This window comes from Leucopleurus acutus, assembly GCF_964270905.1.
Source record: "Leucopleurus acutus genome assembly, chromosome: 11".
Taxonomy (NCBI): domain Eukaryota; kingdom Metazoa; phylum Chordata; class Mammalia; order Artiodactyla; family Delphinidae; genus Leucopleurus; species Leucopleurus acutus.
In genome coordinates, this window is record NC_139152.1 from 10,552,148 (window position 1) to 10,579,961 (window position 27,814).

At 45.7% G+C, this 27,814-nt stretch overlaps 1 protein-coding gene across 1 annotated transcript; it reads right to left on the reverse strand.

The window, feature by feature from the left end:
• Positions 1-2,135: 2,135 nt before the first annotated feature.
• HEBP1 (heme binding protein 1) lies at positions 2,136-27,637 on the reverse strand. The gene is made up of 4 exons (XM_082850881.1): positions 27,500-27,637; positions 18,389-18,527; positions 16,467-16,647; positions 2,136-2,734 (listed from the first exon to the last, which is right to left on the reverse strand). Exons 1-4 carry the CDS (start codon positions 27,575-27,577, stop codon positions 2,557-2,559), a joined length of 576 nt encoding a protein of 191 aa, XP_082707007.1. The 5' UTR covers positions 27,578-27,637; the 3' UTR covers positions 2,136-2,556.
• Positions 27,638-27,814: the final 177 nt, after the last annotated feature.

A 27,814-nucleotide genomic window follows, 5' to 3' on the forward strand; every position in this document is an offset into this window, starting at 1 on the left:
CATTGACCTCTATTTTAGGAAAGATACAGACAAGAAAGTGGGTTGGAGTTGGGAAAAAAGATTGCTTTAGGGACTTCCCTGGCGGTCCAGCGGTTGAGACTTTGCCTTCCAACGCAGGGGGTGTGGGTTCAATCCCTTGTCAGGGAGCTAAGATCCCACATACCTTGGGGCCAAAACACCAAAGCATAAAACAGAAGCAGTATTGTAACAAATTCATAAAAAGACTTGGAAAATGGTCCACATCAAAAAAAAAAAAATCTTTAAAAAAAATAGATTGCTTCATTAGTCCATAGATTGGCAACTAGCAACCCTGGTCTCTGTTGTTCTATTTTTCATTATTTAATCCAGAATGAGGATAAACAACTTATTTCCTTGGCTCCTGTCCCTCTCTTTTCTTAATTCACTGTTTGATGCCATCCCGTCAGTCACCTGTGTCCTCACTGTGGGGCAGGAGCCTGAAAGCCCTCCCTTTTCCATCCAATGATGCTCCACTGTTTGGGGTTTTTAGGGATAGACGAGAGCGAAGGAGCAGGAGACACTGCAAGAGAGGCAGCAAAGTGCTCCCGAGCCATTTGCATGGGCTCAGAAGTGAAAATGCAGAATTAAAACCTTTAAGATCCTCTGCAACCTGGCTTCAACCCATTTCTCCCGCTGTCTCTCACTTCTCACCTTCCCTAACTCTTGATTCCAGATGTACACACCTAGTCATCATCCCTTTGCAGAAAACCTTGGAGATTAGCTACCCCAAAGCCATTCTGAAAATCACTCTCCTCTGCTGCTCCCCACCATAGAGGCTGGAAAGCCAAACACACACACTTTCCCCGTCTCCGTGGCAGGTATGGGTGGCTCCAAGTGTCAGTTCTGGTCCATTAGATGTAGGTGGAAATCTGCTAGGGCAACTTCTGGGAAAGCTTTTGTTTCCTCATAAAATGGGACAGATGCAGCTAATACAGCCTTTCTTTCGCTCCCCTTTTCCAACCCGGAACATGGATGAGATGGCAGGAGCTTGCAGCCATCTTGTAATCATGAGGGAAGGAGCAAGGCGAGTACAGAGACGTAAGCACTGAGCCACTGACCTATCTCTAGATGTCCTGCTCCATGAGAAAATAGAATTTTATTAGCTTAAGCTACTGCTGGTTTAGTTTTCTGTTACTTACAGCTTAATTCATTCTTAAACGATGGATGACCCTGAACTGAGTGCTGGGGATATAATGGAGAACAAAGCAGGTGTGGACCTCTTTCCTATCAAACATATTATCAAGTGTGAGAGATGGAAAAAAAGGAAATGAGTAAGTCCAAACATTACAAATGTTGGGACTCTCAGCTCCTCATGTGCATGGGGGTCATGACAGCACCTCCTTCATAAAGTGTGCATGGAAGGCACCCAGCATGGCCTCTGACAGCAGTCAAGGCCGGTAGCCACTGTGATTTCCCAATGATCTTCAGAAAGGGGGAAGCCCATCCCCTAGAAGAGACCACTGTTTTGAAAGACGGCCAGGAGAGGTGAAGACATAGCTCTCATTCCTCTTCAGCAAACCCCGTGGAGGGCTGTTGACAGGGCTGGCCCTGTGCACCCTGGGAGGATGGCGCGCCCTCCCGGTGCTGTGGCCCACTGGCTCTCATCCTCACTGGCTCCCCCAGGCACTTGGGTCCAGCTTAGCTACCTTCCCCACCGCCCCTCACAGCCTCGAGCCCCCTTTCCTTCTCTTCTGGCCAAGAGGCACATTGATTCTTTCACTTCTATCCTCTTCAGTGAATGAAACTGGACCCCAGCTTTTCTGACCTCGTCTCATCATCCTGCATAAACCCTCTGGGCAGGTCTTCCCGTCTCCATGGTTATGCATCTAGGGTAGTGAGTTTTCTTCTTGGTCTATCTTTGTGGTCCCTGGAACCCTTTGTGGCCCACAGCTGCAAACAGTTTCCTCAACTTCAGAGCGTGGAATCGCTGTGACACGGTCACGGTAAGTGTCTGTGGTTTAGCATGTGGTGCGTGTCCTCCTTCCCTGGGATCTTTGGGCTTCTATGATGAAGGACTTTGGAACTGTAAACACGGGATTCCTGTGACAGTAAACACCATCAGTAGTATCTATACGCCTGTGGAATCTTGGAAAAGAACTACACTTAGGATTCGCCTCAGCTGTTTAAGTCAAAGATCTTTATTTCCAGTTTCTTTTTAAAGAAAGCTCTTATAAGAATCAGAGATGAAAGATCACACGTAAATCACACTTCTTCCTCAATAACAAAAATACGGTTTCAATAATTTTTAAAAATCAGTTTTTAGGGATCCAGAGAGCTGGGAAAATGCTGCTGGGTTTTTCTGGTCTACCACGGAATTTTCTAAGTCATTTAGAAGGACGCATATGTATCGTGGGTGCCTTATTTCCCTCCACGAGAACAAGAGCCTCAGGATCTGGAACGTGCTTATTTCAGGAAATTGGCAGTGACTGATTGGCTCTGAAGGAAAGTCGGCCCTGCTGGAGCTGCACAGGGAACTTCATTTCCTCCTGGAGGAAGTGGGCACAGACGCAAGCATCCAGGGAGCTCTAGTTCAGCCAATTATTCATTGCTCTTCACCAGCCAGACCTCGTTGCGACGTCCGTAGGGCTTCATGGGAGGGTCATACCCAGTGCAGAAGTAGAAGTCACTCCGGCAGGTGGCTGTACCCTCCAGGGTGGTGCGCAGCTCGGCGGCATGAGCTACGTAGTCAGTTGCCTTGGCATAACCGCCAAACTGCCTGAGGACACAAAGCAAGTCACTGGTTCAGAAAGGACAGGGTCTCAGAGAGATGGGGGGACGTCAAAAGAGTCACTCACTACTCTTATTACGACAAGCATGCTCTAGTTGTTAAGACTTCAGATCTGCCCCTTCCTACAGGGGTGGAACGAATCTCACCGAGAGTGAGCCTCGTTTGTAAAACAGGGATGTGTTTCCTTTTTCTTCCAGTCGGTTATGAGCATTAACTACAATCACGGATGTAAAAAACTCTAACGCAGGGCCTGAACCACACTACGTTTGGCCCTCTGCGTCGGGGGGTTCTGTACCCGCAGGTTCAACCAACTGCAGATTGAAAATATTTGGCGGGAAAAAAACGTTCCAGAAAGTTCCAAAAAGCCAAACTTTAAATTTGCCACGTGCCATCAACTATTTACATAGCATTTACAGTAATAGGTATTATAAGTCATCTAGAGATGGTTTAAAGTAGGTGGAAGGACGTATGTAGATTATATGCGAATACGACACCACTTTAGGTAAGGGACTCCGGCATCCTTGGATTTTGGTATCTGTGAGGGTCCTGGAACCAGTCTGGAACCACTACTGTAGTCGGTACTAAAGGCGAGCTTCCCTTCCCTTTCTGAAATTTCCTGAAGAGATGGGAAGCTGACTTTTCCCAAAGCCATGTCTTTACCCTTTTCTCTAGCTTCCTCTGCTGCCCCAGTCGCCTCTCTTCCCTGCCTCTCTGTCGCCAGCTGGCGGGGAGGAGAACCAAGGGAGTTAGGGTGGAGCTGGAGCTCCTGTTTCTCCCACTGCAGAGCAGTTCTAAGGACAAGTAGCAGCTTTGTTAAAAAACAGAGCTACCTTGTGACCACCTAGAGGGGTGGGGTAGGGAGGGTGGGAGGGAGACTCAAGAGGGAGGAGATATGGGGATATATGTATATGTATAGGTGATTCACTTTGTTATACAGCAGAAACTAACACACCATTGTAAAGCAATTATACTCCAATAAAGATGTTAAAAAACAAACAAACAAAAGAAAACAGAGCTACCAAAGGCAGGGCCCCCAGGCAAGCTTTAAGCATGCCTGCCCCAAATAAGGAAATCACTTCGGGGCTTCCCTGGTGGCGCAGTGGTTGAGAGTCCGCCTCCCGATGCAGGGGAAACGTGGGTTCGTGCCCCGGTCCAGGAAGATCCCACATGCCGCAGAGTGGCTGGGCCCTTGAGCCATGGCCGCTGAGCCTGCGCGTCCGGAGCCTGTGCTCCGCAACGGGAGAGGCCACAGCAGTGAGAGGCCCGCGTACCGCAAAAGAGAAATCACTTCTAATAGATCCCTTCTCCTCAAATCAGGAAAGCCTTCTTTTTCTAGTAAGTAAAGATGATTTTTCCAAATCAGGCTTTTCTCTTGATGGCAGAAGGTGGAGATAGAGAAGCAATAAAGTTTGTCTTTTCACGACTGTTATTCTCTCCTTACGTCACCTGCCTTCGCTCCAAAATTCGTCCTGTGACCTACCCTAAATACACCACTCTAAATCTGGGGCTGCATTACAGTCTTGACTAGTGTCAGACACATCCCCATTTCTAACGAGCTTGATGACTCAGAGGTCTGACTCTGCACCCAGCCAAGATGCGGCCAAATGCATTATTCTTTTATAACTCGCTAAGCATTCAGCACATTGATTACAGGGTTACTGCTTTGAAAATACCCAGGATTTCATCTCTAAGGAGTTGGTTGTTCTGATGTCTAGACAATAGCTACAGCACATGGACAGGGCTGAGACCAATTTGGGAGACAGGAGGCTTGGTCCTTCAAGTCTACTGAAGAAAGATTATAAGGCAGATGGAGAAAGGTGAGTTCTAGCTTCATTGAGGCTCAAATGAGATAAAACTGGATTAGGAGGCAGAGGATGAATATTAAGGAAGGATTGTTCTGACAATAAAAGCCTGTAAGACCCTGGGCTTATTTTTGAAGAATGTCTATAGATTGAGGACCGCGGGTCTGAAACGAATCAGATGCTGGATGGGGGTGGGGTGATCAGGTGTTAAATGCCTCTGCAGCCCCCTCTCACGCTGTGATACTAAGCTGTTTTCTGTGTAAATCGATGATGTTGGCTCTTTAAGCTACTGGTTTCTACAAACATCCAAAGGAGTGGTCCTCAAATACCTTCATTCATCAGTTGAGAGGCAAAATGCCTAGTTGTGTGCTCACATCCTACCTCTGCCACCGTCTAGCTCATGGTCTTGGGCAAATGCTTGCATTTCTCTAACCTTCAGGTCCTTCATCTGTTCAGTAGGAATGAGGGCATCAATTTCAGAAGGCTGTTGTAAAGATCAAAAAAGAAAACCACGCAAACTCCTCACTCAGCCTCCTGCCCATCAAGTGGGAAATGCACAGCAAACAGTAGCTATTGTTGTTACTTTGCAATTTGCTCAGAACAGTCGTTCAGTTCCCTGATGCCTGAGGTGAGAGACAGAATGGTGATGTAAAGTAACTAGCAAGAGAGCTTAATGATGAAGAACTGGCTCAATTAACAACCTCATCTTCTCAAAGAGGCCTCCTCCAAAAATGCTTTCGATCTTGTAACCCCACTCCCCTTCCCCATTCCTCCTTTCCCCTCCCTTCTTTCTTTCCTCCCTCCCTCCCTCCCTCCCTTCCTTCCTTCTTTCCTCCCTCCCTCCCTTTCTTCCTTCTTTCCTCCCTTCCTCCCTCCCTCCCTTCTTTCTTTCCTCCCTCCCTTCCTTCCTTCTTTCCTCCCTCCGTCCTTTCCTATCCTTTTCTTTCTTCAGAACTTCTCACCTTCTAACATACTATATAAAAGTTATTCATTGTTTATGGTCTGAGGCCCCTGGTAGAATACAGGCCCCATGAGGGCAGGGATCTTTGTCACTCTTTGGCCACTGGTGTATTCTGAGCACCTAACACACATATTAGACCTCTTGGCTAAATGAACCGTCTGGGAGAAATGATGGAAGTCGCTGTCTTCAGGTTGATAGGCTTACAGATGAGGGCAAAGTCTGTTGGCCTCCATCTTCACTCACTCATAGAATAAAATCTGAAGCACCTACTAAGGGCACAGTGGTGGGGATTCAAACAAAGTGGATGGACTGGGGCCGTGTTGGAAAGGGCCTTGAAGGGCAGGCTAAGGACTCTGAGCCTGACCTTAGATGCAAAGATGGACTCGGGAAGGGGTTTTAAAGCTAAGGGACTGCCGTGATCGGACTGTAGTTTGGAGAGACCCCTCTGGGGTGGGGTGGGTAGAGGGATGAGGGGAAGGGAGTCACGGGAGGCCAGGAACAGCTGATAGAGAGATGACGAAAGCCTGGACAAAGGCAAATGTGGGACGTGAGCGTGGGGCGGGGAGAGGCCAGGGCGGGGGTGGGGTGGAGGGAGTCAAGGATTCTCCAGGGCTTCCAGTTAAGTCTCTGAGTGGAAACTGACACCACCAACCAGAAGAGGGAATCGGGGCGGGTGGGTTTTTCATCTGGTTTGGGGCATATTGCTACGAAGGTGCCTCGATGAAACGAATTCGTGCAACAATTATCGAGCCCCTAAGTGTGTGCTGGGCACTGTGAAATCTCCCTAGACTTGGGCAGGAACTGGAGTCAGAGATACGACCGGGGAAAGAGACGGGTCTAGCGACAGAAACTTGGGCGACACCTGTGAGTAGGTGCTGGCTCTGGTCAGAGCGAAGAGGGCGATGGGGCCCAGGTGGTAAGCGTACAGAAAGTCAGCAGGCTGTTCTCAGAGATCCTAGTCCCCCGCTGCTGGGAGGAGGATGAAGACTCAGCAAAGGCCGCTGAGAAGGACCCACCTGAGTCCAAGGAGACCCGGCAGAGAGTGATGCGGAGAACGTCATCGTTCAGGGATTCTTAAATCCATTACCAGAAAAAAGAAAAAAAAAAACCCTTGACTTTTTCTATTTTTTCCCAGGCTGACTAAGATGCTTGTAACGAGGATGAAAATTTCCCTATTGCTTCATCAAGGAAGCATTCTACTGGGAAACGAGCAAAGCTGGATGAGCTGCGGAACAGATCCGCGTGTGCTCCCCGCTGCCAGTCTAACCAGCTGACCCGAACCCCCATCACAGAACCGCACAAACAAGCCAGAAAGCCAGACCCTCCCAGGCGCAGAGCCCTAAGACGTGAAGGAGGCCCGGCTCCGGCTGCCTCGTTCCCCAGGGCTCAGCTTCCACGCAGCACTCGGAGGATAACCACGCTGTACCCCCAGCTCTCCAAGTCCACGGGCACATCTGAGTGTGAGTTAAGGAATGCTTGTAAAGCGCTCTGAGCTTCTCAAAGGAAAGAAACAGGAAGTCTATACATCATTTCTGCGAGCCTGTTAACCAGTGTCCGAGTCTCCCTCTTCAAAGCCGCTCACCACCAGGGCTCTGTAGTCAGAGCTCAGTATTCCCAAGAATTTGGTTACCATGGGAACCAAGGAAGGACACACATGCCCTGGATTCCAGAATACAAAAGGAACTGTCTATGTCATGAAGAACCTAGGGGTAAGACAGGAATAAAGACACAGACCTACTAGAGAATGGACTTGAGGATATGGGGAGGGGGAAGGGTAAGCTGGGACGAAGTGAGAGAGTGGCATGGACATATATACACTACCAAATGTAAAATAGATACCTAGTGGGAAGCAGCTTCATAGCACAGGGAGATCAGCTCGGTGCTTTGTGACCACCTAGAGGGGTGAGATAGGGAGGGTGGGAGGGAGACGCAAGAGGAAGGAGATATGGGAACATATGTGTATGTATAACTGATTCGCTTTGTTATAAAGCAGAAACTAACACACCATTGTAAAGCAATTATACTCCAATAAAGATGAAAAAAAAAAGGAACTGTCTAAACAGGTCTGGAAGAGTTGGGGTGTGGGGGGGATGATGCAGGTGTCATTGAGGCGGGTTAACAGACGGAGACTTTGGTCCCAGGTCCGAAAAATCAGAACGTGTTATCTTTCAGGGAGTGCTTGGAGCAGGCAGGCAGCGAGGAAGAGGAGAGATGGAATGGCTCTGAGCCTGACCATCCGACGTGGCCTAGAACTTTCACAATCAACAGGTCAGCACAGATCTGTGGAGAGTCTGCCACGCACACAGCCCTGTGCTAAGCAGAAGAAGCGTAAGCCGAAGAGCTGATAATTCCACATCAACAGGAAAGAAGCTTAACACCGTGTGGCATTTCATTCAGTCAGATTGAACCAGGCTTATCGAGTTGAGCATCGCTCAAGCGGGAAGCACACGCTCTCGAGAGCACAGAGCCGTAAAGACGACGGGGAAGACTTTCTACCCGGGCCAGGTCTCACTGTAGTGGCCAGGACAGAGACACACATAAAGATTAGGCAGGGCAGGAGAAAACACCAGAACGGAGGTACACGCAGAACGCTCTGGGGGCAGGGAACAGGGACGGATTGGTTCTGACTTAGAACATGAAGGGGAGGATGCTACGGACGTGATATCAAGCTGCTGTCTATCTCTTGAGCGTCTCTTCTGATGGCGGCAATGAACAACATGACAAAAATTCCTGCCCTCACAGAGCTTGCAATGAGCAGAGGTTGGGGAAGGGCTGAGAGGAGCTGGGCGAGTGAGTGAAGGTCTGGGAGTGGATATCGTATGTGCATGTGTTTGAGGCGGGGCTTGGGAGGTGTGGGTGGGATGCTCTGAGGCTAGGCGGACCCCTGGAGTGGGGCTGTGTTGTGGAGGACAGTACACGCCACAACAAGGCATTTTACTAGGCTTCACTGCCCGGCCAAACATTTGGGGACCCAACCCAAAGTCCACCCATCCCCCTTCTTATTACTAGCTTGGCCTTGGTCCCAAACCTCGGATGTGCCTCGGGCAGAGCCCAACAGCAGGGGGCAGTAGTGCGATCGGTCCTGTGCTTTAGGGCTGGCGGAGACAAAAGGACCTCTCAGCAGAGGCAGAGCTGGAGGGACGACAAACGCTAAGGAGGCCTCGGCAACGGTTCAGGCAACGGTTCAGGTGATGAGGGCCGTGGCCGTGCGGATCGAGGGGAAGGCACAGCCAGGAGGTGACCAGGACTCGGCCAACACTGACGCTGAAGATGAAGGAGTCAGGATGGATGTGAACGGGATGCGCAGGATGGAGGGGCCTCTGGGAAGACAGAACACTGGGGGTCAGATGTGGGAAGGAATGGGAGTTCCATTCGGACGTGCTGATTTGGGAGCCGCCCGAGGAGGTTTACACGGCGATGCTGCCCAGGGAGCTTGTGATAAAAGGCAGCAGCACTACCGTGTTGATCTGGGTTCACCCACCTGGAAATAGTGACTGAAGCCCCTTCCAAGTACTAGACTAAAGGGACAACTGAGCAGCTGTGGGGGGAGTGAACAGTGATGGATTAGGTTTTAGTTACAGAATCTTATCGCTGGCTCAGAGGGGAAGGGGCTTAAATAGCAGAGGTACACGATAAACGTTTGTCAAATGCAGCCAAACTTGCCACTTGGGACAAACGTTGCATGCATAATTGTCGCACATCCGTTCAGATGGTATCTGAATTCCTCCAGGGCTAGGGCTTCAGCGCCTCATCATCTGTCCATTTTACTCTGAGACAGATTGTGCCAGAAGGTATGTATACATGTATTTACTTATTTATTTTATTCTACTTTTTGTTTTGGTTGTGCCGCATGGCATGTGGGATCTTAGTTCCCCGACCAGGGATCAAACCTGAGCCCCCTGCATGGGAAGTGTGGAGTCTTAACCATTGGACTGCCAGGGAAGTCCCGAATGTATTTATTTACTTATTTTAATTTTTTTTTTTAGATGTTGGGGGTAGGAGTTTATTAATTAATTAATTTTTGCTGTGTTGGGTCTTCATTTCTGTGCGAGGGCTTTCTCTAGTTGTGGCAAGCGGGGACCACTCTTCATCGCGGTGTGCGGGTCTCTCACTATCGCGGCCTCTCTTGTTGCGGAGCATGGGCTCCAGACGCGCCGGCTCAGTAGTTGTGGCTCACGGGCCTAGTTGCTCCGCGGCATGTGGGATCCTCCCAGACCAGGGCTCGAACCCGTGTCCCCTGCATTAGCAGGCAGATTCTCAACCACTGTGCCACCAGGGAAGCCCCCGAATGTATTTATTTTTGAGTAGAAATAGGCTTCCCTATAATTTCAGTTCAGATACCACTTCTTATCTCTGGAACGACGCTGTCCTGAAATATCTCAAGGCATTTGCTTTTTGTCTGTTTTCTCCACTATAATGTTTCTCCCACCTCAAGGGGCAGACGCTTTGCCCCCTGCTATATTTCCAGCACCTAAAACGCTTCCTGGCACAGAGTAAGTGAGTGATGAAGATGTGATGTTTTTGGAATGAATGAATGATTGAATGCGTAAGTGGCCTCGCCTTTGTCTTCACAGTGAGTCTGAGGAATGGTAAGACGTTTAAGGGAGCTGGAGGGAGGTCAGGCAGGAGAGTTACTGATGGAAGGGTGGCAGCTGCAGCTGAAGCTATCGGGAGGGGCCGAGATCTTGAGGGAGGAGAGCAGGAGGCAAGGTCCAAGACTTTCATTCATTTACTTATTCACCAACTTTTCTGTTTTTAATTTAAAAATATTTTTTAAAGAGCCCTCAAATCCCCCTTTTTGTTTTGTTTTATCTTAGTTTTACATTTTTTGGCCGCGTGGCTTGTGGAATCTTAGTTCCCAGACGAGGGATTGAACCTGCGCCCTCGGCCGTGAAAGCGCAGAGTCCCAATCACTGGCTCGCCAGGGAATTCCCCTTATTTACCAACTTTTTTGTTTTTGGGTTTTTTTTTTTTTTTTTTGCGGTACGCGGGCCTCTCACTGCTGCGGCCTCCCCCTTTGCGGAGCACAGGCTCCGGACGTGCAGGCTTAGCGGCTATGGCTCATGGGCCCAGCCGCACCGTGGCATGTGGGATCCTCCCGGACTGGTGCACGAACCCGTGTCCCCTGCATCGGCAGGCGGACTCTCAACCACTGCGCCACCAGGGAAGCCCTGGGGTGCTACTCTTACCCCCATCTCACGGATAAGGACACTGAGTCACACAGAGGCTCGGTGAGATGCCAAAGGTCCTCTGGCCATTAAGCGGTAGAGCTGACCTTGGAGCACAGGTCACCCCGACAACGAGCTCCTTGTTTCCAACTCTTCCCTTTATACCCAGACATTTCATTAAGATCATGAAAGTCTCGTTAACACCATCGAACCTCTCCTGCTGTTGGTCTCTGTTGAACTGCACTGAGGAGGCTGAGCTCTAACCTAAGTGGCCTTTATAGAGCACAGAGGGAGGACAGTAGTCTGGAATGAGGCCACTCATCGAAGTGTGAGGACAACTCTGTTGCCTCTTGTGAATACTGAAAAAACTCTGATCACGTTAATTTTTCATAGCCTTCTATTCATTTAAACAGTGTTGGTAATACATACTGCTAGTCAATGGACATCCCTTCACAAGGTCATAAAAAAGGAAGACTGCGTTAAGGATGCACTGTGTATTTGAAACAGTATTTGTGCCTTCTATTATGTCATCAACTCTGCCTTCCACAGAAAGGTACTTTTAAATGCACACTTGACTGTGCAGTGACACCTAGTGGCTAGTTGAGGAATGAACAGATGCTAACTTAGGATCAGATGCTAACAGGTTAAAAAAAATTCCTTGAGCCATGCTAGATGCCGTCTTTGTCACTCTCCTCTCTGTTTAGGTTGCAGTAAAGGAAACTTCGACAGACCTGGCTTGAATAGTAGCTTTTAAAGAGATTCCCTTTCCCACCATAAGGAACCAGGGTTCCTTGGAGAAATGGCTAATTCCAGCTCTAAAACAAGAAATGTCAGGATGCGCTTGAAATATCCTGTCCTACCAGAAACCAAGGAAGTTACTGAAGATTACCAGGGTCATGTCAAAAGGACCAAGAAAGCAACTTGAAGAGGTTCCCACTGGCCAAAGATGGGACAGTTTGAGCATCAGTGAGAATAATAACCGCAAAGAACTGAAACACATCAATTATGTTTGAATTCATATGTTTATATCGGTACTCAAAAACCAGAGATCAACACTGCCGCCCCTTTGGAGGATGTTAAGAAATGAAATCATTATTCTGAAAACTGATAAAGAGAAGGTATCTGGCCTTTTTTCTACAACTCTCTCTCAGGGAAACTAAATAGTAGATGAAGGGAAGTTTCTCTTTACCAAAGTACTCCGGCTAATAAATGAAGAAGGAAAAACAGAGAATATTATCATTTGACAACCTCTTAGGAAACATGGCATCTGGGAAATGGTGATCTAAGGTCACTAATATCACAAAACCAGAGGCAAGCATGAGCCCCTGATGGAGATACACAACACCATCTTTGAAATATCCTTGCCCCGAACTCAAACTTGAATCTGATTATGCCTCTAGTTCTGACTACTAATTTCAGGCAGTACAGGGACAGAGAAACATGTTAAAATGCCACAGGAAGGAAACCAGCAAAATTCAGACTGTGGGAAACACTAGGATAAATGATCCATAAACGGCAAGGAAAAATGAAAACGTGTGGTGGTGAGAAGATCAACAGATAAATAAAAGCTTCAAAGATGTACCAACCAATTGCAATGGATGCATCTTATTTGGAGCCAGATTCAAACAAACTGTAGGAACAAATTATGAGCTAGTAGGAGAAAACTGAACACTGGATATTTAAAATTATTATAACAGTAATGAATTGTTAAAATTTTAGGAATAATAAGATTTTTTTCTATTTTTAAAAAGTCTTCAGTAGTCACAATAAAATATTTATGAATGAAATAATATAATGCCCTGGAATTTGCCTAAAAATAATTTAGGGTCGGGACCAGGTTGAAGTTGTGAGGATACACATGACACAAAATTGGCCTTGAGTTAATTATCATTTAAGATGAATGATGGGTACATAGGGTTTCATTTTCTTATTCTATCTTTCTATAAGTTTGAAGATTTCCCTACTAAAAAGTTAAAGGCAAAAGAAAAAAATGGGACCAAGTTATTATCCTGGGTTTGGAAAGAGAAATGATTAGAAACTAGTCCGTTCTGCTTGAAGTCTTATGTGACCTGATTTAATCATGTCAACCTCATTTCTTATGAAATAAGAAGGGGCAAAGAGAAAGAATTACTGAAACCTACTACAGGTCATAAACATTAAGCAGTTTATAAATAGCATCTCAGTAAATACTGAAAGATAGTCTCTAACAATAATACTATGAGGTAGATTATATTATCAGCACTTACAAGATGGGAAAACCAAGTCTTATAGAGGCTGAGTAACTTCCCAAGCATCATCCAGGATCAAACTAAAATATACTTGTTCATCATATTACACCAGGCTGCCTCCCAAGACGCAGGAAAGAGGATGGAGAGGATAGAGTGGGAACTAGGAGAGGACAGAGTGGGAACTAGAATGAGACAGCTGAGATGCCTGGGGCTCAAGATTTAAGGAGGTACTCACTCTCAGGGCCAACCCTACATACACTTGGACAACTATGAGACTGAGTGTCTCCTTAAATTTTGCACAACAGGTGCACCTGCTTCCTCACCCTAGTCCCAGCCCTGGGAAAAGATAGTCTAGGTATTCTTTAAATAGAGTTTGCTTTCTCTGCAGCCTCTGCAGTGAAAGCTGGAAAGTCTGAATGAGGGCTGGAGCAGAAGAGGTGGAGGCACCTGTCACACAGGAGGATTTTAACAACTGGGGAGTCACTGATTATCTAGAAGAGACCTGGCTTCTGAAGGGAGGTTGAGGCCTAAAGAATAAAATCATGCAACCACTTGCACCTGCTTTTCTCTAAAGTCAAGGGAACTGGACCCCAAGTAAAGCCCTGGAAACAGGACTAGAATAATAGGAGGCACATGTTCTCTGCTGAAAGGCCCACAGACCATGAATAACTAAGGCAGTAGCAGTCCGGCTCTGGCAAATGCTCTCTGCCCTTCTGGCATTCAAGGGGAGTGTGGGGTAAAAACGAAGTATCTCTAGCCCTTTATGCTCCCCAGATATTCATGACCCCAAACTACAGACTGACTTAGATATTCTCTGAATCTCCCAGAACCCTGCTGTGGCTAATGTAGATGTTCAGCTTAAGCTGAGGGGATATTCTCTATATCCAAATCAGTTTGGCAACTGGCAAAGGCGTTTACTTAGATACAGTGCAAATGTTTGTGTGTAGGCTGAAGAAATTTAAGAAGAAAGTCAGTACTCAGTATTTCTTAATTCATCAATAATATGAATTTAGAAAGAGAAATTAAGAAATAATCCCGGGCTTTCCTAGTGGTGCAGTGGTTGAGAGTCTGCCTGCCGATGCAGGGGACACGGGTTCGTGTCGCGGTCTGGGAAGATCCCACATGCCGCGGAGCAGCTGGGCCTGTGAGCCATGGCCGCTGAGCCTGCGCGTCTGGAGCCCGTGCTCCACAACGGGACAGGCCACAACAATGAGAGGCCTGCGTACAGCAAAAAAAAAAAAAAAAAAAGAAATAATCCCATTTACAATTGCATCAGAAAGAACAAAATACCTAGGAATAAATTTAACCAAGGAGGTGAAAGATCTTTACACCGAAAACTATTAAGACATTAATGGAAAATCTGGAGAAGACACAAATAAATGGAAAGATATTCCACGCTCATGGATTAGAAGAATTAATATTGTTAAAATGTTCATATTACCCAAAGCAATCTGTAGATTTAATGAAACCCTTATTAAAATTTCAATGGAATTTTTTACAGAAATAGAAAAACAATGTTAAAATTTGTATGGAACCACAAAAGACCCTGAATAGCCAAAGAAATCTGGAGAAAGAAGAACAAAGCTGAAGGCATCACATTTCCTGATTTCAAACTATATTACAAAGCTATCATAATCAAAACAGTATGGTATTGGCATAAAAACAGATACAAAGATCAATGGAACAGAACAGAGAGTCCAGAAATAAACCCAGCCATACATGGTCAACTAATTTACAACAAAGCAGCCAAGAATGTACCATAGGGAAAGGACAGTCTCTTCAGTAGATGGTGTTGGGAAAACTGGATAGCCACATGCAAAAGATTGAAACTGGACTACTGTCTTACACCATACACAAAAATCAACTCAAAATGGATGAAAAACTTGAACATAAGACCTGAAACTGTAAAATTCCTAGGAGAAACCATAGAGGGTAACCTCCCTGACATCGGTCTTGGCAATGATTTTTTTTGTATTTGACTCTGAAAACACAGGCAACAGAAGCAAAAATAAACAAGTGGGACTACATAAAGCTAAAAACCATCTGCACAGAAAAAGGAAACCATCCACAAAATAAAATGGCAACATATTAAATGAGAGAAATTATTTGCAAATCGTATATATGTAATGGGTTAATATCCAAAATATATAAAAAAAAATATAACTCGAGAGTAAAAAAACCCAAACAATCAGATTAAAAAGTGGGCAGAGGATCTGAATAGACCTTTTTCCAAAAAAGATATACAAATGGCCAAGAGGTACATGAAAAGGTGCTCAACACCACTAATCAGCAGGGAAATGAAAATCGAAGCCACATGAGATGTCACCTCACACTTGTTAGAATGGCTATTATGAAAAAGACAAGAAGTGACAAGTGCTGGCAAGGATGAGGAGAAAACGGAATCCTTATGCACTGCTGGCGGGAATGTATATTGGTGCAGCCACTATGCAAAACAGTATGGAAGTTCCTCACAAAATTAAAAATAGAACTACCATATGATCTAGCAATTCCACTTATGAGTATATATCTGAAGGAAATGAAATCACTAGCTTGAAGAGGTATCAGCACCCGTATGTTCACTGCAGCATTATTTACCATAGCCAAGGTGTAGAAATGACGTAAGGGTCCATAGACAGATGAATGGATAAAGAAGATGTGGTACATACATACAATGGAATATCACTTAGCCATAAAAAGAAGGAAATCTTGCCATTTGCAGCAACATGGCTGGACTGTGAAAGCACCATGCTAAATGAAATAAGTCAGAGAAAGGGAAATACTGTATAATCTCACTCATATGTGGAATTAAAAAAAACAACAACTGAACTCACAGATACAGAGAACAGATTGGTGATTGCTGGAGGGTGGGGAGGTGGAGGGTGGGAGATCTAGCTAAAGGTGGTCAAAAGGTAGAAACATCCAGCTATAAGATAAATTAGTTCTGGGGATGGGATGTAATGTACAGCAGTGACCACAGTTAACAATATTGTACATTGTGTCATATATTTGAAAGTTACTAAGAGAGTGGATCTTAAAATTTCTCATGGGGATTTCCCTGGTAGCGCAGTGGTTAAGAATCCACCTGCCAATGCAGGGGACACGGGTTCGAGCCCTGGTCAGGGAAGATCCCACATGTCAGGGAGCAACTAAGCCCATGCGCCACAACTACTGAGCCTGTGCTCTAGAGCCCATGCTCTTCAACAAGAGAAGCCACCGCAGTGAGAAGCCTGCGCATTGCAATGAAGAGTAGCCCCTGCTCGTCGCAACTAGAGAAAGCCTGCGTGCAGCAACAAAGACCTAATGCAGCCAAATAAATTTGTAAAAAAAAAAAAAAAATTCTCATCTCAGGAAAAAAATTTGTAACTTTGTTTAATGAACGATGTTAACTAAATGGTGGTAATCATTTCATAAGATAAACATATATCAAAGCATTATGTTGTATTTTAAACTAATGCAATATTATATGTCAATTCCATCTCAAAACTGGAAAAAGAAAATGCAAGTGCTCACTGCAGATGATTCAAGTGCTACCCGTGTATGCCTAAAGAATAGTTTCCTTACGTGGAATAGACAGTGATGCCTTCCCTGTCTTCGATCTTAATGCTGTCATCGCTGGGAGCTGGTGGGTCGCTTTGAAACTCATTTGGAATCCGGAACCAGACTTTTAATTTCTTCTGTAGGGACCCATCGGCACTGGGGAATACGGCAAAGGAAATAGGAACTGTCATCCCCATCCCGATTCCTGAAAACACAAAACCCCACAGATGGATGTGGGTGTTAGAGACAGAACCTGCTCAGGCCCATGGACCATCTGCTGGTCTCATTCTTCTTCCAAGACAATATTTGTTGTTCTTGAAATTCATAATAAGTGTTTCAGGCATTAAAACATATCATCAGACACAGACAAAACGCCTCTTATTTGTATATATTGGAGGTAAGAGTGTTTCAACTCGTCTGGAAAAAATTATTTGGTAATATATATTTAAGACTGTAAATATATCAGTATCTAATTACTTCCTATCTAATTGTTGATTTTAATGAAATAATCCAAGATACGGAAAAGGTTATAGGTAATAGGATTTTCCTTGCAGCAGAATTTATAATTGTGAAAAATTGGGATTCATATAAATGTTCAAAATAGGAATATGTCTAAGTAAGTGATAGGCACATGATGCAATTTGATTTATCTGTTAATAGTTATGCTTAGGACTCTTTAGCTACAGTGTAAAATAATTATGAAATAAGTGACAGAAGCAGGATGTATTGCACAAACACTATGATTACATTTTAAAAACCTATTAAAAAGCCCTAAAAAATACATTTGAAGACGACAATGATTATATTAGAAAAGATGGATTAGGGGTGCTGTTTTGTTATTTTCAAAATTTTTTAATGAGTTTATAATTTTTACACATATTTTCTTCTAAAGAAAATGTTATGACAGTGCTAAGAAGGAAAAGATTTCTTCTTGACCTCCTACTGGTCAACTTATGTCCAAAGCCTGATTACTTTGGTCCTAGTAAGTGTTACTAAGGTTAATACTAGTTTCTAACTTTCTCAATTATCAACTTGAGATATATCCTAAAAATTCAACACATTGTCTCTTTTTTCACCTTGTGTTTTGACCCATTTTGGGTTTGCACTGGTTCCAAAGTGCAGGACAAATTAGAGACCTAAAGAGTTCAATTCGTATTTAAATATGGTTTACATACTAATAGGCACACTGAAACTTCAGGCCTCTCATTTTAAAACAGGGAGGCAGCCAGCACAGACTGCCAAGTCTTTTTATTTATTTATTTATTTGTTTGTTTATTATTTTTAGGCCATGCCACACGGCTTGTAGGATCTTAGTTCCCCGACCAGGGATCGAACCTGGGCCCCCGGCAGTGAGAGCGCTGAGTCCTAACCACCGGACCGTCAGGGAATTCCCCTGGACTGCCAGGACTTTAACAGGGGAGCAGCCTAAGAATTCTCAGGCTCTTTATTTGCCGGAACAGAGCCATGGACCCTCCATAATCATCACTCACTGATCCTCGGTATCCCCACACAATCTGAGCTACCAGGGGGCTGACTCTGGAGATTTCCAGTGTGGGGGCAGAGGTCTCATGTCAGAAGCTGGCCTTATTCTGTGGCCTGGCTTATCGTGGGCACACCTTACCCAGTCCACTAACCCAAAGACATGATAAGCACTGTAGGGTTAAAAAATAACAAAGAAACAAACAATCAGCGTTGTATCTCCACACCTGGAAGAGAAGCATGAACTCAGTGCTACTGAGCGGGGATCCCACAAAGTCGGGGGAGACTGGCATGAAGTCAGTGGGTCTCCCCAGAGCCTCCCTGCCCACGGAGCACAGCAAGTTCACGTGCCACTGAAACAGGTAGTGACAGGTGCCTTGTGGTCCCTCCCTGTGTTTTCCATTGATGACGTGAGACTATGCAGCCCTGGCCTATGAGACCAGAGCCAATCCTTCAGGGATACTCACCCTTGTCATTGGAGCCTCCCACATACTTCACAACTTTGGGCATTGCTTCCCGTAGAGCCTCATCCACAGGCTTATCAGTCACTTCCACTGTGGCAAACTTCCCACCTTCACAGGCCCTCTCCTCATAGGAGACCTCTCCCTAGAGGCAGAGAATATGCAGCACTTAAGAGATAGAAAGTAGCAACCTGTGATGACTCTAGAAACAGTGAAAGTCCAGTTACCAGAGGCACACACTGCTAAGGAACCTTCCATAAAGAGCCCAACGATGGTGACAGGGAAGAGACTGGCCAGAGAATGAAGGGCCACGACAAACAGATTCTGAGATTTCTTACAGATGTAGAGACAGCAGAAAAAACTTCATATAATCAATATTCACAGAGAAATAATAGAAGGTATTACAACCCAAACCACCGAGAACATCCCCAGTATGCTATAAAAATAGACTGTTCTGAAATCAAAGAGCTCTGGGAAATTAAAAATATAACAGGAAAAATTCAGTGGAAAGGCTGGAAGAGAAAATTGAAGGAAATATTCTAGAAAGTCAAGTAAAAAGGCAAAGAAGTAGAAAATAGAAAAGAAAATCAAAGGATCAAGCCAAGAGATCCAACCTCTGAATAATAGGAGACCCAGGAAAAGAGAAGAGAAAATTGCGAAGGAGGAAACAAAGAAATACAGCAACCATCCCACAAAACTCTATGGCCCCAAGATTAGCCTCAATCTAGTAGAAGGGCTGCAATTCAAGAAGAATCAGAGTAGTTCTTTTCACACTGTACTCCCAGATGCAATTCCTCTTCCCAATCTGCCCCTCAATGACCAGCTGCACTGTCACTTCCCCCCCAAACCCTTCCTCCTTGGCAGTGATCCCCTCTCTGTGTTGAGTCTCTGCCCTAAGGTCATTACCCTTTCCCTATAGACCCACACAGCTCTCTTTCACCCCTCTTCCTCTTCTTCACCATTTGATGTCTCATATGAAAAAATTTTGTATTCCTGAACATACTGTAAGGCAGCACTTTCAAACTTTAAAAAAAAACCACAATCCATAACAAGAAATACATTTTTACACCACACCCTATCATGAACATACACGTTTGAAGCAAAGTTTCACAAAATAACACTTTACCTGTATGGACCGGATGCATGATTATACATGTCTTTTCTTTTAAATTGAAGTATAGTTGATTTACAATGTTGTGTTAGTACAACAAAGTGGTTCAGATATATATATATATATATATATATATTCTTTTTCAGATTCTGTTCCCTTATAAGTTATTACAAAATATTGGGTATAGTTCCCTGTGCTATATAGTAGGTCCTTGTTGGTTATCTATTTAATACATATAGTAGTGTGTATATGTTAATCCCAAACTCCTAATTTATCCCTCCCCCCACCTTACCCTTTGGTAATCATAAGTTTGTTTTCCATGCCCATGGATCTATTTCTGTTTCGTATATAAGTTCATTTGTATCATTTTTTAAAGATTCCACATATAAGCGATATCATATGATGTATATCTTTGTCTGACTTACTTCACTTAGTATGATAATCTCTAGGTCCATTCACGTTGCTGCAAATGGCATTGTTTCATTCTTTTTTATGGCTGAGTAATGTTCCATTGTGTATAGACACTACACCTCATTTATCCATTCAGCTGTCGATGGACATTTAGGTTGCTTCCATGTCTTGGCTATTGTAAATAGTGCTGCAGTGAACATTGGGGTGCATGTATCTTTTCGAATTATGTTTTTTTCTGGATATATGCCCAGCAGTAGGATTTCAGGATCACATAGTAGCTCTATCTTTAGTTTTTAAAGGAACCTCCATACTGTTCTCCATAGCGACATGCCTTTTCTTTCTATCCTGTTTATTTCTATTCTGCTCCACTCAAGTGAATTTTAGTCTAGTCCACTAAAAGAAAAAAAACCTTGATCTATATTAATTTTACTATCTGGTAACGGAACACCAGTACAGTTTGAAAAATCTGCTAGGTCTTTGTGGACAGAAACTATATCCCAGAGCTTTACATGTTAGATGCTCAAAAGATATTTATTTATTGATTAAGGAGGTGCCTCTCTTACTAATGATTGTAAAAAATAGACACATGATAGAGGACCTGGCTGCCCTGGGCTGGTCAAACAGGCCTTCCTACAACATCTTAGACTGAAGATTCAACTTCCAAGGGGATATAATGAATCTCTAGAGGAGGGTAGGACTGTGAGTGGCCTATACTGTCTGAAAAAGTACACTTAATATTATAAACTTAGAATGCAAAAACACCTATTGTTTTTGTAATGCAAAATTGAAGGCGAGTAGTGAGAAAGGGTTAGGGAAATCTGAACATAAACGCTGAGTGCCAATTTCATATACTTCCCTCCACATGGGGCAGGGGAAATTGCACCAGACCAAGAATCAAGAGGCCACAAACTGGCCTCGACTTTGGGGCACTGTGCCTACTAATTCTGAGGACTGCTGTGAGGCCCTCCCCTTAGTGAGTCTGCCACTTCCAAAGAGCCTTCAGTAGCAAACTGTGTTATGTAAACTCGGGGTATCTTGCTCTTTCTGGCTCCTTCTGTCATAGCAGAGACCAGACCCAGCCTTCTTTGGAGGTCCCACTAAGTCTTGCCACTTAAAATGTTTTAAATTCCAGAACTGTCACTCTGGGAGTCACAGAATTTCAGCCTGAAAGAGGTTTCAAGGTTCACCCAATCAAACTCATTTTACCAAAGAGGAAATGAAGAACCAGAGAGACTGAGTTGCCCAAGGCCACACAGCTGCTGAGTGGTGAAGCTGGAACCAGAATTCAAATCCCCAAACTCTGGTCTAATGCTTGCCACAAGGCTCTATGCTCCACAGGGGATGAATTGGGTATTTTTTAACCTCTTTCTGTAGCTACTGAGGTAGTTATTTCTGACAGACATTTGTAGGTTCGCATCACACTCAGAACAGGGCCATCAAAAGTCATTCAATGCAGCTCCTTCTCTTACAAATGAAGAAACCAATGACCAATTCTCACGGGAGAAAGAGCTGGCTGGCTCTCTCCTTTGTTTTCTTTCCTTCCTTTATTCATTCAACCAACAACTAAAGAGATGAAAGACACGGTCCCTGACATCAGGAGGCATGGTCTAATAGAAGTAGCCAGGAAAACAGGTTATAACTTGACGATATGTTTAAGGGGAGAGGCGCTCCAGGGCAGTGTGGGAGCATGGGAGAGGACCACCTAGGTTAGTTTGGGGGACATGGGTGTCTGTTTACAAGTTTGGGTAGGCCAAGCTGAATTTGAGGTGCTTACAGAGCATCCAACTGGACATTCAGTCACCGATGCATTGATTCATCGAATAAACATCTACTGAAAACCTCTGCCAGGTGCTACAGAGTTGGAGATTAATATGATACGGGCAGTCTCGTTGGATGGTGAGAAGCATTACATGATCATTATATGATGTAGTAAGTGCTCTGATAGTTCAGGGAGGGCAATTTCAGGTAGCGGGCACCCTAGGGGTAAAAGCAAAGAGCTGAAGAACTTTATGGTGACGGTGAAAAATACAAGTAATTCACTGCCACTGGAGCAAGAACGGTCCAGCAGGGCATGGCAAGAAAGGAGGCCAGAGACTCTGGCAGGACCCAGATCTCCGAACATCTGAAGGCTCTCACAGGGAGCTGGATTTTGGAACCATTAGTCCAATGATGGTGATCTGACAGCAAGTTCATTTCATCTACCCCAAATTAGTTCAACCTACTAATCTAAATATAGGGTTTTGCAGGTGTGTCTGAGTCTTGAGTGAGCATGTTCTCAGCTTGTGCCCCGAGGCAGAAAAGTCCACGGCCAGAAAGGAACGGCTGCAGAGAAAGGAATCCAGTTTGATTCGGGGAGCCCAGCCCCCATGATAAGTCTACCATCCTTTAAGGCTGAGCTTAACTTTACCTCTTCTTCCTGAATGATCTTGCCTTCCCATGAACTTCAAAGACAGGTGACACTAGAGCTGGAAGGGCGCTTACAAATCCACTGGTTTATCTGTCTCCTGTTACAGATGAGCAGACTGTCCATTGTACAGTTGGACACATGGGTCTGGACTCAGCAGAGGCCTGGCTCAGTTAGGATGCATCAGCATAAAGGGCAACCAAAGCTGTGAATGAGGCTGTGTTGCCCAGGGAACATACACAGAGCATTCTATATAAATTAATCACGTTAATTAATCCCCCGCCTAAATGCTGTCATTCACCAAGTTCTTAACTTATCTGTGATGGTCCAGGCACCACTGAGCTTCTTCCTACTTTGCCGGCCATACCCAGAGCACCTCCTCACTGGCCTTCTGCTGTTTGCTTCAATGCCACAGTCATTCCTGCCTCAGGGCCTCCGTACCTGCCTCTTCCTCTGCCTGGGGGATTCCTTTCCTGTCTCTGCCCAATGAATCCCTACTCACCCAACAGGTCGCAACCTAAAAGTCACTTCCGCAGAGAGGATCCCAGTTTAAAACAGGTTCCCCATGATATTTTTATAGGCCCTTGCATTTTCACAACATAGTATATTGTAATTATAATTACAATGGAATTATAGTGGAATATAATTACAATGGAAATTGTAATGGAATAATAGTGTGTTTAATCTCCAACTGCAATCGTAAGCCCCATGGGTCATGGACTGTCTGTATTGTGTACCGCTGTATCTCCCAGCATCTAAGACCACGTCTTACACATATACATAGTAGGCCCTCTATAAGGATCTGTGGGAAAGGAGGCCGTGGAGTGAAGCCTGGCTTTACTCTAATGAAAAGGAATATGGTAGCCATAGCTGGCTGGAGAGATGAGAACCTAGCCTAACTATATATATCCATCCTGGAGGAAGGTTGTGCCACATTGTCTGAAGGTGGTTCTCCAACAGGTACTGCCTGTTTTCACAGCATCTATGTCTGTAACTTCTCATTTGAACCACTGCATCACTATGAAAATTTAGCTTTGAGAGATGGATATTATCCAACTATTCTGATTTTCCAGGGAGCTGAATTTAAATAGAGCTCTATTTCTGCAGAAAACAAAGCGCCTAAGTTAACACTGTTAGCACATGTGATTCTTCAAATTTAACATCTTGAGTGCATTTCCTTGTTACGTGTAACAAAATAATGGCATAATGGCCTTCCCTCGCCCCACATTCAGCTAGCTTGTGCTCCCACATCAGTAACTAGATGAGGATTTCAGCCAGTGGCCACAAATAGAAGTTTTCAACATTCAGTTGGAACCCTGGTCAAGTTCAAGTCCCAGACAGAGATGTTGCAAGAATGCCTCGCAAGGTCCTCTGCGAGGGTGTTTTTTTCTCTTGCCACCTGCTGTGGCTGGTATACATGCTGATTTTGGAAGCTAGCTTTCTCACTATAAGAAAACAACAATAATTATTATAATAATGATCAACCTAACTGAGTACTTTCTATGTGTCACGTATTATTTTAAACAACCCTGTGAAGAAGTAAGTGTTTTTATCTTCATTTTCGGATGAAAACGAGGTTAAGTAACGGGCCCAAGATACAGTGGCAAGAGGTGGGGTAAGGATTCCAAGCCAGGCAGTGGGGTCCTAATCAATGTGCACAGGCTGGAAACAAATCCCATAAAGATGTCCATTACTAATATCAGTCCTGCTCTCAGTACCCACAAGACCCACCCAACCCCACACAGAGAGCTGTGCATCTTCCGCCCTCCCCAAGAAATGCAGAAGGACCTGATAAGGTATGCAGCAGCCTGGGCCTCCCCACCAGGTGCCTGGAATCAGCCCTGAACATCTGGTTGAGTCTTGACTTTGAGCTACGTGGGGCACCCTGTGTAATATATTCATTCACCCAGGAAAGTGAACAATGGTTTCTGACCCAGGCTCTTTCCAGGAAGAGAGAGATCATTTCAGAAAGAGGCTCTCTTCACAATAACAACACCCTGAATTTGTATATTTTTTTAAAAAAAGATTACAAGAATCTTCGGCTGTTTAATTAATTGTCACATAAGGCACTGTCATTCTCATCTTACAGCTGAGGAATTTCAGGGTTCAGAGTGGTTGAGAGGTTAAGTAACTTAACCCAAATTACCTGGAAAACTAAGGGCAAGTTAACAATCAAGTGCTAGGTATTTTGTTGAACAATTTATAATTGGTTTTCTCCTTTACATTTCAAAACAATGTTATGAGACGTGGATTATTATTTTCTCTCATGATTAGCATCAGAGAGGTTAAGTGAGCTGTGACCACGAAGCTAGTAAGAGTGGAGCTGAAATGAGTTCCAACGTAACGATATTACTACATGTGGAGGGTGTATTAGCTTATAAATCATCTTCATGTTTCTTAAACAATTTAATATTTCTAGCAACTCTGGGAGTGGATGGGGAAGATATTTTGATGCCCTTTCTACAGGTGCAGGAACTGAGGTTCATTCAGGTTAAATGATCTGCTTCCGCCTGGTAACAATATCCCGTATGGTTCCATATTCTTATCAGATGTTGAGGGAAGATGCCGATCGGGGAGCTGCATTTATCCCTGGAGACGCCAAATCAGTGGCAGGTGACACTGTACTATAAGGGGCTAACAGAAAACCAAATGACTGGAGTATTCTGAACAGAGGCACCTTGATTCAGAGAACTGATTTCACAGATCAAGAAGAGCTGAGATGCCCAGCAGGGACAGTGAAGCACCCCTGAGGTTAGTAAGCGCCCTGCAGAGGTAGAGGGAGGGTCATCTTTTACCTGAGTTCAGAGACCTGGATCACTTGGTGAGAACCAAAACCATGGTGGCCTGGCTAGCAAGAACTGGAGCCCCAGAGAAGCTCCTGCTTCCAGGGACCTGACAGGGAGGAGGAGGCGAGGGAGAAATACCCTGGCCTCTCCCTTCTTCCAGCCCTCCTATCTCCCTCTAGTGCCTCCCACTGGGAGCCCAGACCCTCAGCCTGCACTGCAAATAATTGTTAACAGCAAAGACAAAGTGAGCCCAATTCTACTACAGAAAGGAAAGTTCTCTGCAAGCTGTGGGTTAACACGTGGATTCCTCAAGTGTCAAGGCCAACGAGGACCCTGGAGATCCTCGGGCCGTGTCCACAGACTGGTATGCACACAGGCGACATCCCACCACAGACAGATCCTACTGCCTACCTGACCCGCAGGGTTTACAAACATTTGTAACAGTTAAAACTGACACAGGGCTTCCCTGGTGGCGCAGTGGTTGAGGGTCCGCCTGCCGATGCGGGGGACACGGGTTCGTGCCCCGGTCCGGGAGGATCCCACATGCTGCGGAGCGGCTGGGTCTGTGAGCCATGGCCGCTGAGCCTGCGCGTCCGGAGCCTGTGCTCCGCAACGGGAGAGGCCACGGCAGTGAGAGGCCTGTGTACCACAAAACAAAACAAAACAAAAAAAAACACCTGACACAGTTGTCCTACTTAAAACCGTAGCCTCACCCCTAACACTCTCTAGTCCCTCCTCCCCTTCCCTGCTTTATTTATTTTATTTTTTAATTTTTAAAATTTTTATTTATTTATTTATTTTTGCGGTACGCGGGCCTCTCACCATTGTGGCCTCTCCCCTTGCGGAGCACAGGCTCCGGACGCGCAGGCTCAGCGGCCATGGCTCAAGGGCCCAGCCGCTCCGCGGCATGTGGGATCTTCCCGGACTGGGGCACGAACCCGTGTCCCCTGCATCGGCAAGCGGACTCTCAACCACTGTGCCACCAGGGAAGCCCCCCTGCTTTATTTTTGATCACAGCACTGATCACCACCTGATACATGAAATATTTGACTTACTTGTTCACTAGTCACTAAAATAGAAGTTCCATGAGGACAGGGATTTTTGCCAGTTTTGTCCACTGCTTTATCCCCATTGCCTATAAGAGTACCCGGCCCACTCAACAGTTATTTGTTGAATGAATAAATTTTAAATTTAGAGATTTCACATGAAGAGTCTGGATTACTGGTTTTCCTTAAAAACCCAGCAACCCTGGTTCACCTCACTGCATGACAACTGCCTTGAATTACCCTTTGCAGATGGGGACTTGAGTTCTCTGTCTCCAACTTGCCTCAGTTCACACCCTGCCTTATACTTTGTCACTCATTTTCATTATGTGCCTGGCTGCTTGTAGGTACCTGAATAGGTCACCTTTGATCAGGGCTAAAGTGCTTATTCTACGTAAGGCTAAGGAAACAGATATAGACAGATGAAGTAACAGGCCTCTGGCTATAGCTGCTTGAAGAGTCCAGACTCTAGTTGAGGGTTTTTGTGTGATGATCAATGTAATGGGTACCTGACTTTGGCCCCCCAGACAACACAGTCCTTTAACAGACGAAGCACCGGGCAGGGAGCTGAGTATACAGCCGCGAGGTGCGCAAAGTACCTGTCCACAGGAGATTATCATCTAGTGGCAGATTTGTTTTCAGGGGGCAGTCCAATTTGCCTGGGTGAGCACTAATGTTAATTTGGGGGAAAACTGCAATGATGCCCTCCTCACTCATCCTGTATTCTAGGAGTCCAACTCCCATAGGCCAACAAGCCATTTGACAGCTCTGGGCCTTTGCACGGGCTCTTCTTGTTTCCGTGCATTCCTGCACATCCCGGAGGCCTAGCTGACGGCACCTTCTCTGCGCAGGCCCCACTATCACCCGTTGGCTGAACGGACTGCTCCTTCGCCTGCGCTCCCGGACTTGAACAGTTACCTCCTTCGCAGAGCAGATCTTGTTTTTTATATTCAGTTCTCCACCAAGGACAGTTTGGGAGTTTCTCAAGGACAAGCACTTTTCCAGTCTTTCCTGCAACCGAAGGCCTCTCAGCGAACAAATATTCATAAAGTTTGGAATGTTTAAATGGACGAATGCACTCAAGAGGCGCAGTCCATCTCGGTAAGCTGGGATTCTCCCCTCAAACCCATCCTGCCTCATTGTCTCCCCTCCTCCCAGCAGAGCCCTCCGCCCCGCTGCACCCGACCTCCTACTCCCCTCCTTCCCAGTCCAAGCGCTGGGCATCGGAGGGCCGTGGCCACGGCAGACGCCAGAACGCACAATCCCGGGCACTTTCCTGCCCCACCTGTCCACGCTCCAGCCGCGAACAGGGTGCGGTGGGCGCGGCCGCCCTTCTAGTCCCCGGCAGCCCTGTGGGCCTACCTTGCCCCCTTTGCTCAGGATCTGCCAAGGCCAAGTCTCTACGCTCCCAAACAGCGAGTTCTTGATCATGCCCAACATGGTGTCGCCGCGGCGCTCTGGATGCACGGGTAGAAGCTGGGTGGCCGCTGCGGCTGGCGTCAGCTGGTCTACCCGGAGTGGGTGGGGGGGAGGGCGGGGCGTGACGGATGGGCGGGGCGATCGGGGAGGGTTTAGCGTGTCGAATGGGCGAGGCGAGCGCGGGGTGGGTGGGCGGGGCGCCTCGGGCTCCGCCCCTCGGAGCGCGCTCGGGGAGGTGGGACTCGGCGGGAGGGGCGG